Raw genomic sequence first — 13,036 nt, 5'->3', positions numbered from 1 at the left:
CATAATTGATCCAGGGATGTACAACTTCATTTATTCGGGAATTATGAATTGCTTAGCTAGTTACAGCTGGTTAAGACGTAGATCTTTCTTAAAAGTCACTCAGTCATTTGAAAATAATGAAATATTGGTATTTATAGTGTTTTCAAGCTGTCATGTGTATAAGCGTGGAAATCATCTATGAACAGAAATCAGATTCCGGATAAATGGTGCCAGTCAAACTACTTTAAAAAAAGAGGATAAGCTACAGAAAATGAAGACCTGGTAGCTATAGCCTATGAAGACAGGATGTGTTTCATTAAGATTTTAACTATATTTTATCTTGGTATGATTTTCCAAAATTATCTCGACATGAATCCTCACTAAGTGAGAATACATGGCAAATGCAGTTGAAAATAAATCATATCTTGTATGATAAGCCTCTATCAGTTTCAAGGAGTTTTATTTATAGATAAAGAACATTTTTAAAATTGTAAAATGTATATTGGGAACACATCCAAAAGTTTATAAAAAGTAGCTTTAATGCTAAAATTGAAGACAATTTGACAAAAGTTTAAAATGTAGCATCAAGGGTAGTTTTTATTTTCTTAATAGGAAACAAACAAGGCTTAACCAAAATGTATTTCAGGAAGGTTGTGAAAGAAATATTTATATCTTTATCTAGATTTACATCCAGATACAGCATACACCATGCCATAGAGCTGTTTTGAGACAGTTAAGCCTTTTAATATATCTCCCGTAGTACTGAGGTAGTAACATATTGCTTTACCAGTTAAATCCTTTTGGAAGTTATGATGTATGTTTAACTTGCTCTCTCTTTTACTAATTTAAAACTGGATTTCATGCACTGGGTTGTAATGGCTGGGGATATGGTGTGTAAATCCCTATCTGGCAGGTTCGGGACATGGCATAAAAAAATCCTTCTAGGTGCTCAGATTAGAGCTGATAACTGCAGGAGTCACAAGCAATAGGTTTCACAAGACCATGTCATGTTGGCTGCTATATACAAACACCGAACAGATCTTCTAAAGGTCTTTAAGAAATAACTGAGGCTATGATTTTGATGCACACCTAAATAAAAATTAGCAAGCTATTTTAAACTACTTCCTCACATGCACACATATGTTCATGCACAATCTACATTTTAAAGCACAATGCTGAGTTTAAGTAACACCAAAATGCTGCACATTAAAACATCCCCAAAAGTAATCACCAGCTCTAGTTACAATTAATCATTTATTTGTTTCCTGCAATCCCCCAAATCCCCAGTCACACGGAAATTTCAGCTCCAAAGCTAGACTGCATACGCTCTCCCTTGAAGCCCCAAGCAAAAGCTTGTTAGAGCCAGGCTATAAAATCTCAAAAATAAAAGAAAATTTGGCCCTGCTGTGACAGCTGTGGTACAGGAGAGGCACAAAGTCTGTCCCAGCTTTGGCGCAGGGATGAGCACTTGTGGCACCTGATACAAATGGTTAATGTTCAAGAGTTATTATGAAAACCGTGTATGTTCTGCACAAAGACAGTTTTGTATTAGTAGAATGTCTGTCTTCTAAGAAAAAAACCCTGAAAATAAGAAATTAAAGCAAAATGAATCTGAAGATTATAAGCAGCCAACCTGGGCAAGTTCTGTTAGTCTGAAAAATTCACAACCCAAGAAATTTCAGTGTAAGAGAAATACTCCAGGTCAAATGGATTTTTCAGGGAAAAAAAAACCAAACAAACTTTTTTTCTTTTTTGACAAACATCTCAGCCACTCAAAACCTCTGCAAAGTTTGCCATCACTGCCACAGCTAATCCTGTACCACCTCTGGCTTTGCGGTTGCCTGGCTGTGCAGAAGACTCACCCCTCTCTTGCTCTGGCAGAGATGGTGATGCTGTGTGTTATTTGCACTGAGAGCATTTCAATTTGACAATGGGGTAGAAGTAACGATTCTTTTTTAGTCTATGAGACTAAAATGGATAATCTTTCCAAAAAGGACATAATCTTTTATCCGTAAGACCCATTAACAGGTTTAGCTAAATTTTATCACACTAGCAGTAGCTGCTGGCCGTAGGTTTTAATAAGTAGGGCTCTTCCTCCCGTGACTATCTTCACTTGCCGGCAAAAGGGAACGTTTCCACCTTCTGCCTGAAAATATTCATGCAAATAAAGAAAGTACTCCTCTCTGAACATCTCCAAAATATTGTTTATTACCAAACTCATCATATTTAATGACATGATTAAAACAAGTAAAGTAAAACAAAAATGAAACAAGGACTTTTGAATTAAAATATCTTGAAAGAGGCCAGAAGATTTGTGCATCATTTTTTTTTCCTTTTAAAAATATCAGACAGTTCTCTTAAAACTCGTGTTTACCATCCTAGTAAAAAAACCCTTTAATGTGTTAGTTACATTTCTGTAATAAAAGACCATACTCACTGGAAATATTTCAGTTTGGAAATCACATCGACAAATAGCGTTAATAATGTATAAGTTTGAGAGCTCTGCTAGAGAGGACTAAATGACGACAGTGTAGAATCAGTTTTCTAACATTAGAGTATTTGTGCAGACTTGAAATTTATTTCACCTTCATTTCGAAAGTATTTGCATTGCTTCAAAGTGAGGGGAGGAAGCAGGTAATTTTCTTCCCGAGTTCTCCCCAGTTACAATTTGTTGCAGTATCATTGATCATAAAAAGGGAGTCTCAGGGTTTCCTTTTTGAAAGTTGGCTGGAAAATAAGGTATTTTCAAAGTTATATAATAGGAGTCCATTAAAAAGTTAGAATGTTTGATAAAATTAATTAGAGTGGACAGAAAAAAGTCAATCCAATGCTGATGAATCATTTGATCCGTAGAAGGAAAGCAGAGGGTACACTAGGTCAACAATGAAAACAGAGAAAACAGTGGTGTCCTTCCCGAGCAGGTGAGTCAGCATGGCTGCTGGGGTGAGAGAGCATAGGAGAATAAGGGAATCTATTTCTGTTCAAATGCATTTTAAAATTTTATTTAGCTTTCTGACAAGGTGATGCAAGTTTTGAAGGGAATATGCTGGTTTCACTTAGGCTCGGCAGAACTACATGGGATTATTTGGTATTTGCTTTTACTCTAACACAGGAAAAGCAGCAAAAGCCATGAGGGTCCCCTTTCCTCCCAGGACAGAAAGTTTTGCTCCAAACTCCTACCAAGTTCTTCTTCAAACTGCATGTAAAACACGTGAAGGTCTCAGTAAGTAGATAATCTGTACAATGCTATGCTGGAGTCAAAAGTCTACATTAAGACTGAACCCCCAAGCTTGAGTTTAGAGAAATAATTTGTAATTAAAGAATATTAAGCTATCGGAGTCAAAAAATACCCTAATGATATATTTAGTGTGTTCCTTGTGAGTCTTGGGGTACTCACAGTTAATCACGGACCGTAACTGGTCAGAGAAAGCCTTCTGAATCTGTAAAGTTTAGAGCACACGATTGCTGTTCCCACAATTTGCCTTTGACAATTATGGCGACATGAACAGTAAGGATTTTGTTCCCACATATCCTCAAGCCGAATAAAATATTCTCTCGTGGTTCATTATCTACGGGTGGTATTAAACAAACAAACAAAAAAGAACGAGAGAAAAAGAAAGAAAAAAGAAAGAAACAAACCCCAGTTACGGCTATTTAGATATGTCAGTACATTAAACCTTATGGAGAGAAGCAGCACACAGGAGCATGTTTCATCTTTTCATTGAAGAAACATCTTGATAGCCACAAGCAAGTGTGTGCTGCACATGTATAGACCATCGAGATAAAACCTGAAAGTATGAAGGATATTCTGAATTATTTTGTCATTAATGAATAAGTTATGTTTTCTGTTACCCTTCTGAAAAATAGCTCCTTCTAAGTCTGGTTTTATTTGGGAATCTACAATCCTTGAAAAATCTTAATGTTGGAGAACAAATGGTGAATCTGCCTAGAGCCACATCCAAAGCTCATCAGCTGCACGGATTACAGAACTGCAATATTAGCTGGTTTTCAGTCTTGACGGTACTTTAAACCATCTTAACTACACATAACATTCCATCAAATGAAAGCCTACAGAAAAAGATCTGCTGCTAGAAAGAGAGAAACCTAGGTGGCTGAAGACGCTAACATTGACAAAAGGTAATGTTTTCAAAGTATCTGTAATAACTCAAGAAAACACCCCAAACACAGCAAATAGTGACTGAAAATTGTTACAAAGAACAAAATAGTGAAAAAGATCATTTTGGCTAAGTACAAACTACCGCAGACACACAAAGATAAGCAGAACAGCATTAGGCACTGAGATTCACTTGGTGAAGGCACAACTTCAGTTGTATCTAGTCAGATGACACATTTAAATGAAGATTTTTAAATTTTTTTTTACCTGCCTTCAAATCAGCCCTGCTGTCTCTGTTCCAGACTTCTAATAGAGCTCAACTTTCTTATTCCTATTGGGCTCTGCAGTGTTGGTCTCATTCCTAGCATGGAGCGGCCTCGAACAAGAATTCTGGGTATATCCTGCAACAAGCACTTTAACTAGGTCTTTTTCACGGGTTTTGTTAAGCTTCATTTATTTTTTTTTTTTTTTAGAGAAATGTTTGGTCCATAAAAGAAATCTCCAAACAGATTCAGGATTGTTTTAATTTTCCTCTGTAGTCCAGGCGGTTTTGATGTATTACATGTATTTTGGACATTTCTACTGCCTCCTGTAACATTGACGGCCAGTTAGAACCTGGCTAGCGCTTCAGATTAAATTGTTGCCTTCTGCTCTAACCTTCTGATAGAGACTGAATACAAAAGAGTCGTCCTGAGAGAGCTCCTTGGGGTGAAATTAAGCCCAGAAAAGGAGTTGTGTCTGCACAGGTATTTGCACAGTATCAAAATTTCTGGAATTTAACAGATTGTTCCAATAAAAGTCTTCGTGGAAGGAAAAAAAATATTAAAAATCCCTGTACAGAATGAGCAAGAGCTACACACAGAGAAATGCTTTCAAAACACAAGCATTTAATTTTTTTTAAATGTTAAGTGAGATGTAAATATGTACGTTAGCAACAAAGTGCTTAAAAAGCATACTGAAAACATAGTCCATACACAGTTAACAATAGAAGTCTGTACAAAAGTAATAGTTACACATTATAAAAAATACTCCGTAACTGTAATTTAAAAGAGGGGAAAAAAAGACAAGGGAATTGATTTCTCAGTTCATATAATTTATTGCAGTTAGCACACAGTTTAAAAATTCACCAACACACCAATAGTACAAAACTAAACAGCATTATAAGTTATTCCCCCCTCAGGAAAATAAAACATACTATGATTGTCAAAGCTAGATGTCAGTCTAAATTTTAGAACAAAAGAAGAATGTGAAACTAAGGAAAGGAAAAAAGCAATCACTCACAAAGGACCACAAAAAAATCCAAGAGAAAGTCCATTTTCCTCAGACACTGATTGTCTTCTCTAACTTAAGAAAAGAATGTAGTTTTAAAGCCTAGAAACTATTCAAGTAACTAAAGATAACGCTCCAAGGCCATTTTCACAGCTTTTTTTTTTTATGTTTTAAATGCCATTACAGCCAAATTAACACACATTTGACCAAATATTTCCAAAACAGTCCAGCAATACACAATGGAGTTTTCCATTCAGTATCTTAAGCACAAAAATAGGCTATGTTTACAGTAGTTAAGGCGATCAAATTTTAAACAAAAGCAGAGGAAAAAAAAAAAAGAGAAAAAAAAAGAGGAAAAAACAGCAAACGTTTTCCATGCTACTCCCATAGACCTTATTTGTAAGTGCAAGACAGGAAAACAAACACTGTGCAAAATGCTTTTGACCTGCGTGTTGGTCATTAAAACCACACGTCAGGCTGCAGTCTCTGCTGCCTGGATACACATAGTCCTTCCCCTGCCCTCCCCCGGCCCCCCTGTCACTCAGGCCTTCCCAGGCCTTTCAGCCCGGGGTGTTTTTTGTTGGGGTTTTTTTCTTTCTTCTTTTTTCTTCCTTTTTTTTTTTTTTTTTCTTACAGTCCACAGCCTCTTTTCAACGGGGGGGGGGGGGGGGGGGGGGGGGGGGGAGGCGGGAGAAAAAAAAAGAACGACCTATTGTGGTGGAGTGGTGCAGCAGGAATCCTGCAATTGCTCATCTGGGGAAATGGACGCACCTCAGTTGGAGCTGGCGTGGGGTCTGTGCAATTAGAAAGGGGTGTGGGGTTAGTAAATGCACATCGTACATGCAAATCTCGAAGCCTGGTTGTAAACATTCAGGGTTTGTTTTTTTGTTTTTTTTTAATTTTCCCTTGTTAAGGTAGCTAAATCAGCAACTCGTAGCTTCAGTTCTTCTCAACTTAAACAGTGGGAAAGTAAATTTAAATTAGGTAAAATAAAAACAGTGCATTTCTCTTCTTCGTAACACCGGCACTTTCAGCAGTGTCGGGTTTTTGTTTTCTTCCTAAGGAAATTAAATAATTCTCAACTCACTCATTAAAGTTATACAATGCAAACAAAGACAAAAATATACTGAAAATCATGCATTTCTGTAGCGTTAATATTTACTTTTCAAGACTCAACTAAGAGCATCAACACAACCTGCCAAGTTCTTTGATACCTCCCCCCGGCCCATGTAATCAATTACAGTATACAATAACAGTAATTCACATTTTTAAACACACAGTTCATCACTGCTGAAGCTGCAATATCCTTTTTTCATCCCAAGCAAACCTTCATGTAAGACAGAGTCCCAGCGATCCCAGTGTACTCTCAGGGTTTTTGTTTTATGGGTTTGGGTTTTTTTGTGTCGGTTTTTTTTTGTCGGTTTTTGGTTTTTTGTTTTTTTTCCAGTGGGAACTGTCAGAAATCCAGAAGTTGCCATAATAAGTTTTAAGTCAACTGCTTGTTTAAAAATAGATAATCCAGCATTTCAGAAATTTTCCATTTGGGTCTAAAAGCATTCAGGTTTCCAACAGCTAGAAAGGTTTCATGCAATTATAGAAATGTAAAGGAACTGACAAAATTGGGAGATTTCTACGCTCATATTTTAAGAGGAAACAGATTGAGAGCTTAAAAGAACGCAGTGTTTTGGGGAGAATAAAGCCACGTCCAAATTTATTTATTTATTTTTTGAACTGGAGATTCCTTAGAAGTAAAGCATCCGCTGGCTTCTGTTCCAAGAAGGGGGCAAAAACAGGCTCCGTAATTTATTACTTTGTCGGATTACCTCTACAGTTCACTTTTATCGGAGTGCTAAATTAGTGAAATACTCATGCTGCCTTAAAGTGCAAAAAACAAGCTAATAGTCAAACTTTCAGTTCAAGGAAACAAGATTGCTTTTAGACTGTACCACAACTATATAGATTTATATATATATTATTTATATATATAAAAATTTCATTTCCAAAGTTCTTGCGAGCTATCTTCTAAGGTCCAGTCTCTGACAGTAGGTAAGCTCAGTGCTTCGCTTTTGACAGACAATGAGTTCACCAACTCACAGTGAAACTTCCGAATGTGTCTGTAAAGGTCTCCGGACTGCGTGAACCTGCGTTCACACCACTTACAAGCGTGAGGCTTTTCCCGCGTGTGAACCACTGCGTGACGGCTCAGGTTGTGGGAGTACTGGAAGCTCTTCCCACACTGGGTGCAAGTGTAGGGCTTTTCACCTGAATGAGTCCTCTCATGACGTTTCAAGGTGTACATGCAAGAAAAAGTCTTACCACACAAGGAGCAGGTTGGGACATTGACATCGGTAGCAGGCTTGCTGCGGATCCCGTCCTGCTCTCGAAAGTGCGTGCTTAAATGGATCTGCAGGATGTGGGGGCTAGGAAAGACTTTGTTGCAGAGAGGACACATGAAAATTTGGCCAGCGGGGCTAAGTATGTTTGACACGTAAGGGAGCAAGCTGCTGTCCATGTTTCCTTCCACCTGGACTCTCTCATTCTCAGGAGTTATCATTTCATCATCGCTCGCCTTGTCTTCCCTATCTAGCTCCCTCAAGACCGAATCTTCCCTCATCGGAGCCAGGTGGGCCGGCTCGTATGGTACCCTGTTATTAGTGCTCACGCTCTCTTTCACAGTGCTATGTTCCATATCATAGTCATTAGTGCCAACATCACTCTCATCACAGGAAGCCTCTTTCTCAACCTTCACCTGAACCAGGCTGCTTCTAAGCATGTCCTGCGAAGAGAAATAAGAACTGTTCAAATTTTCAACTCCTGAAAGGCTGGACTTGACAGACAGGTCCAGCACGCAGTCAACATCTGCTGAATCCCTCATGGAGGTGACAGACCTCTGGGACAAAGACTCTGTTGAGCTGCAGGGGCTGGCTACTGTTTTTCCAGCTGCTGCTGTGTGCGTCTCTGCCTCTCCGCCAGTCTGGGGAATGCCTGCTGAGTCTGAGGGCAATCTCATCCACATGTTCCCAGGCTCAGCCGCCAAGTCCCTTTTGCTAGGCAGGATGTTCAATTTTTCATCTTCTCCGTCATCTTCATCGCTGGGCAAGTCTCCTGGCATGTGGCTGCTGCCATCGGAGAGGCTCTCCACTTTGTCTGAACAACTTGAGGCGTCTTCCTCCTTTTTTGTACTGTCTGCCTCTGTGGTTGCTTTCTCTTTCAGCTTCTTTTTGCAGACTTTGACAATGTCATACATGTGGAGATAACTGGCAGCTGCTAGTACGTCTTCAATGGGCAAGTCTTTGAACTGGAGCTTTCCTTCGTACATGAATTCAAGCAGGAGAGCGAAAGCTGGGGCTGTAACAATGTCGCTGTTCAGATGAACAATGTCCCTTTTGTCCAGCTGGTCCTTGTAAAAGAGGTGGAAATACATGCTGCATGAAGCCAGTACAGCTCTGTGTGCTCGGAACTGGGCATCTCCTACCAGAACAGTGCAATCACAAAGAAAACCCTGATGTCTCTGCTCACTCAGACACTGTAGCAAATGTCTGCTGTGGTCAGGAAACTCCATACTGTCTTCATAACCTACAAGCAACGAGAATTTTAAGAAAATTAAATGTAGGTCAGAAACGTAGAACTTAACAAATCCAAGTTATTGCACTCTAAAAACCTTGTGGTTATATTGCCAGAATTCTGGTGCTGACACCATGCAAAGATGATTTAACATGCATGTACAATCGCAACTCTTTCCCCGATCAGCCAGAGAAGTTAGTTACGATTTCCTTTCCATGGTAAATAAGCCCTTCTAATAAGTGCATAGATACATCTGCATTTTTTTTTTTAACGTATCACTGCTGTTCATAAAATCTGTTCAAGTTTTTTTGGTTTTTTTTTTTTTTTCTGAGAGGGAGAACTTCCTCCAGATTGAGTCCCTAGGAGGGCAGACCCCCCTAAAACCAGATATTTTTTTTAACACTAAGTTAGAGAGATCACAGAGAGCGAGGAAAAAAAAAATAATAATCACATAATTGACCTTCTTTTTAATGTCAAATTGTAGTAAAAGAAGAGGTTTGCTGGAAGAAACATCAATGGTTCCAAATTTGAAGATCTAATATTCATAAAATATAAAAATTATTTACAGGTGTCAATTTATATTGACAGTAAAATCAAGGTTTTTAGAAATTTAGTTGGCATGGTTTTCTTCTTGCAGTAAGTATACTTTCAGGTTTCAAGCCTTCTCCATACTGTACAATAGAACGTGAACATTTTTTGCCCACATGCAGAATTCACAAAAGAAAGCTAACAACCAAAATGCCATTGAGTACCACTTCCCCAATGCAGAAGGACATAAATTTCTCTCCCCTCCCACACCAGGCAGAGTTTGCAGTACCAAACTTAAAAAAACCAAAAAGAAGTCATTCAACGTGAGCATGTGTGAATATTTAAAACCAGTATCCTGAGGTCTGTTCTTACCCAGTATTTTTCTATTCACTTTCCTTGACAACAGAGAAAAAAGAAACTTAAAAAAGAAGTAGAGAAGTCAAAACTCAAATGGAAAGTAAAACCTCTTGAAAACCTGTCTTAATCTATTCTTCTGTGATGGACAGCATGACTCTCCCAAACCATCTAAGCAGATTGTGGCTCTCTAGGATGGCAGATATTATTGAAAAATCCTCATCCCTTGCAAAACCAAGATGTACAAAAACTTACAACACAACCTCTACTATGTGCTGTAAAATACCATTGCTAGAGTAAAGCACGAAGATTTACAATACAATCACTTTAAGTGCCCCACAGCCAACATCAATCCTAATCCTTAAGAGGGCTAAAAATAAAGATTGGAGGGCAGCTCACAAGGTAGCTGTGATCAAATTAGGAGGCTGAAAGGACAGAGAGGGACGAAGAAGGAAGCTTATAAACATCTGATCCAGCTGACTGTGGCCATATGGCAGCTGCTGCCCAGATAAAGAGATTAAGAATAGAGGAGTGCGATTACAGCTGTCTGGCCAATTCAGGCAGCTCAAATCTACAAGTTCTAAATTAGTCGCAAATACAAAAACTCCTTCAAATAATTATTGTTATGCTGAAATAAAAGATTTCAAACGCTACACGAGAGAAAGAAAAGAGGAAACCAGTCAAGCCATTCTCCCGGGTACAAAAGTTTTTAAACACATAACTGATTTCTGTCTTTCAGAAGTACTACAGCTGTATGCTACTACGGTTCTGAGCTGCTGGATATTTAACCGTGAAGTTTAATGAAAGACTTCCCCACAAAGACATTTTAGCCAGAATCGTCCTTTTTCAAAAAGCACACTTCTCTATATTTCACTAAAACCCCCACAAAGTCACTTAAAAGATGCAATACAAGAACATAAAGCAGAACTCTCTTTAGGCTTGCTACTACATCTACTGTAGTTTTGGTCTCAGAAATGGAGAATGAACTTGCTCTCTCCTCCTTCCAACCCAAGACATTCTCAAAATATGCATTAAAGTTAATGCTAACAATGTGCCCAAAAAACTGATACTCTCCAACTGTAGTCCAAACCTTTTGACTAAGTCCACTTATCTATTTAATACTCCATTTCATATTTTACTTCTAAACTTGGTTAGAAGAGTAATGTGATTTTTTTTCTGAAATTCAATAAACAACACACCAAAACAGAAATATGCTGTATCTAATCTATTGCTACTCCTACCTTTAGTACACATAAACCTGATTAAGTCCTTTCCTCTGAGTCTTGCTGGCTCCAGGTCTGTTAGATCGGTGGAAAAAAAGCAGACTAGGAGAGACAGATGCAAAGTGGAGATGATGTTAGAGAGGAATGAGATACCTTCTCCACACACAGATCTGCACACACTAACTCCCTGTCTGTGTGTTAGAATAAAAGGCTGAGGGATGGCAGGCTGTCAGCTGCTCTGACATCATGTTCAGATGGAAATGCTACCTCCAGCTGTGCTCCTTTTAATGCCATATGCTACTCCTCTACACTCCTGCCACCAGCTTTTTCTTAGGAGAACTTTTCTCTTCTGTTAGTATAAACAAAATACTTCAAAGTCTCTTTTTTTTTTTAAACTTTCTAACAGGGAGGGAAAAAAAAGAAAATAAAATCCTAAACATATGGGGCTCTACTGTATTTGCAGCATAGCAACACTTCTGCCTTAAGTTGGAGGACCGCTTTATACATTGACAGCATACCCCAGCCACGGGCTTACCCGAGAAACCCGTACTGATTCGGTTTTACCGAGCCCAGAGGTTCACCTAAGACCGAAATTAACCCAACCTATGCACTCAACTCACAGCTCCCCGCTTCTCTGTCGCTCCTTTCAGTTTCAACGCTTAGACAGCGTAAATGATACCGCGCACTAAAACTCCAGCTCACTTAAAGCAGCGAAACAATTAACCTAGCCGGGGCACTATTACAAGCCTTTAGCTTTACTCATAAATCGCTTTCCCCAAGCGGGGGCTCGGGCTGTCATTTTCTTTGACCGCCGAGGGACCGGGACGCGGCTCCCGGGCCGCCGCCTCGCGCAGCGCCGTGCCCCCCCCGCGCCGGCGCTCAGTAGGGAGGGGAGTGCGAGCTGGTGCGACCGGAGCCGTGCCCCTCGCACCGCTGGCGGCGGGATCAGCCCCGCCGCCTCCCCCCGCCCTCGCCGGCGACACTCAACGCCGCACTCGCCTCTACCAAGTTGGGCGGTTCACCTGCCCGCCGGGCCTGGCCGAGCCGGGCTGTGAGGGGCAACACGGGCCGGCGACGGCAAGTTCCCGGCAGGCCCGGTCCCCCCATCCCCGCCGGGCGGCGGCAACTTTTCGCGGGGGCTACTGCCTCCACCCTCCCCGCCCCGCCTTGGGCCGGCTGACCCCGCCGCGCGGGGGCCCAGTCCTGCTGGGCAGCGCCGCCCCCACCCTCGCCCGGGGCCGGGCGCGCCGGCGACCGCCCCGTGGGGAAGGAAGCAGCTGCCCGGCGCGCAGGAAAAGCCGCCCCCGGGTCACGGTGGCAACAAAAGAAAAGTAACCGGGAGCTGCGCCGGGGCGGCCGGTCCCGCTGCTCGGGGAGGGCTGCCCCCGCCCCCCCTCCTGGCTGCGCCCACCCCCCGCCGGACCCGCCGCCAACTCTGCCCGCCCCGCGGGGCCGCACTGGCCCCGGCCCGGCGGGTGTGTGGGGATGGGGGGCAGCGGGACTCACACTCCGCGGCGGCCCGAAGTCCCCGCGCTCCCGCCGCCGCCGCCCGCCGGCTCCTCTTCGCTTACTTGCCGCTCCGGGATCGCGTCTCGCCCCCCTCCCGCCCTCCCCCCGCCCGCCCCCCGCGCCCGCTGGCCGCCGCCCCCCCCGGCCTCCCCCCTGCCGGCAGCTGAGGAGCGAGCGGGGCAGCCGGCGGAGCGAAGAGGGCCCCGCACTCAGCGGCTCCCCATGGCACCGACGGCCGGAGACGGCGCGGAGCCCGGGGCCGGGTGGCCGGGCGCGGGGGAGGGGCGGGGGCCGGGGGGGGGGGGGGGGTGGGGTGGAGGGCGGGGGCGCCGGGCGCACGCAGCACGGGCGCACGCACGGCGGCGGCGGCGGCACAGCCGGGCCCGGGCTGCGGCAGACAGATGTTCGCCCCCTCCTCCCCTCCCCGCTCCGCTCCCCACTTCGGACTCCCCTCCCTGACTGACAGCCCGGCCCGCCCGCGCCGCCGCCGCCACCA

General features: G+C 42.6%; 1 protein-coding gene across 3 annotated transcripts; it reads right to left on the bottom strand.

The window, feature by feature from the left end:
• Positions 1-6,045: 6,045 nt before the first annotated feature.
• On the bottom strand, positions 6,046-12,811 carry ZBTB18 (zinc finger and BTB domain containing 18). 3 transcript variants are annotated; one of them, XM_061991074.1, is made up of 4 exons: positions 12,538-12,811; positions 11,050-11,133; positions 8,251-8,938; positions 8,013-8,138 (listed from the first exon to the last, which is right to left on the bottom strand). In XM_061991074.1, exons 2-4 carry the CDS (start codon positions 11,060-11,062, stop codon positions 8,108-8,110), a joined length of 732 nt encoding a protein of 243 aa, XP_061847058.1. In that variant the 5' UTR covers positions 11,063-11,133; positions 12,538-12,811; the 3' UTR covers positions 8,013-8,107. The 3 variants fall into 3 exon arrangements, with proteins under 3 accessions (XP_061847056.1, XP_061847057.1, XP_061847058.1); XM_061991072.1 differs by having other exon boundaries at positions 6,046-8,938; XM_061991073.1 differs by lacking the exon at positions 11,050-11,133 and having other exon boundaries at positions 6,046-8,938.
• Between the last annotated feature and the right edge of the window lie 225 nt (positions 12,812-13,036).

The sequence above is a fragment of the Colius striatus genome, chromosome 2, assembly GCF_028858725.1.
Source record: "Colius striatus isolate bColStr4 chromosome 2, bColStr4.1.hap1, whole genome shotgun sequence".
NCBI classification, from domain to species: domain Eukaryota; kingdom Metazoa; phylum Chordata; class Aves; order Coliiformes; family Coliidae; genus Colius; species Colius striatus.
This window is presented reverse-complemented; position numbering and strand designations above follow the sequence as displayed.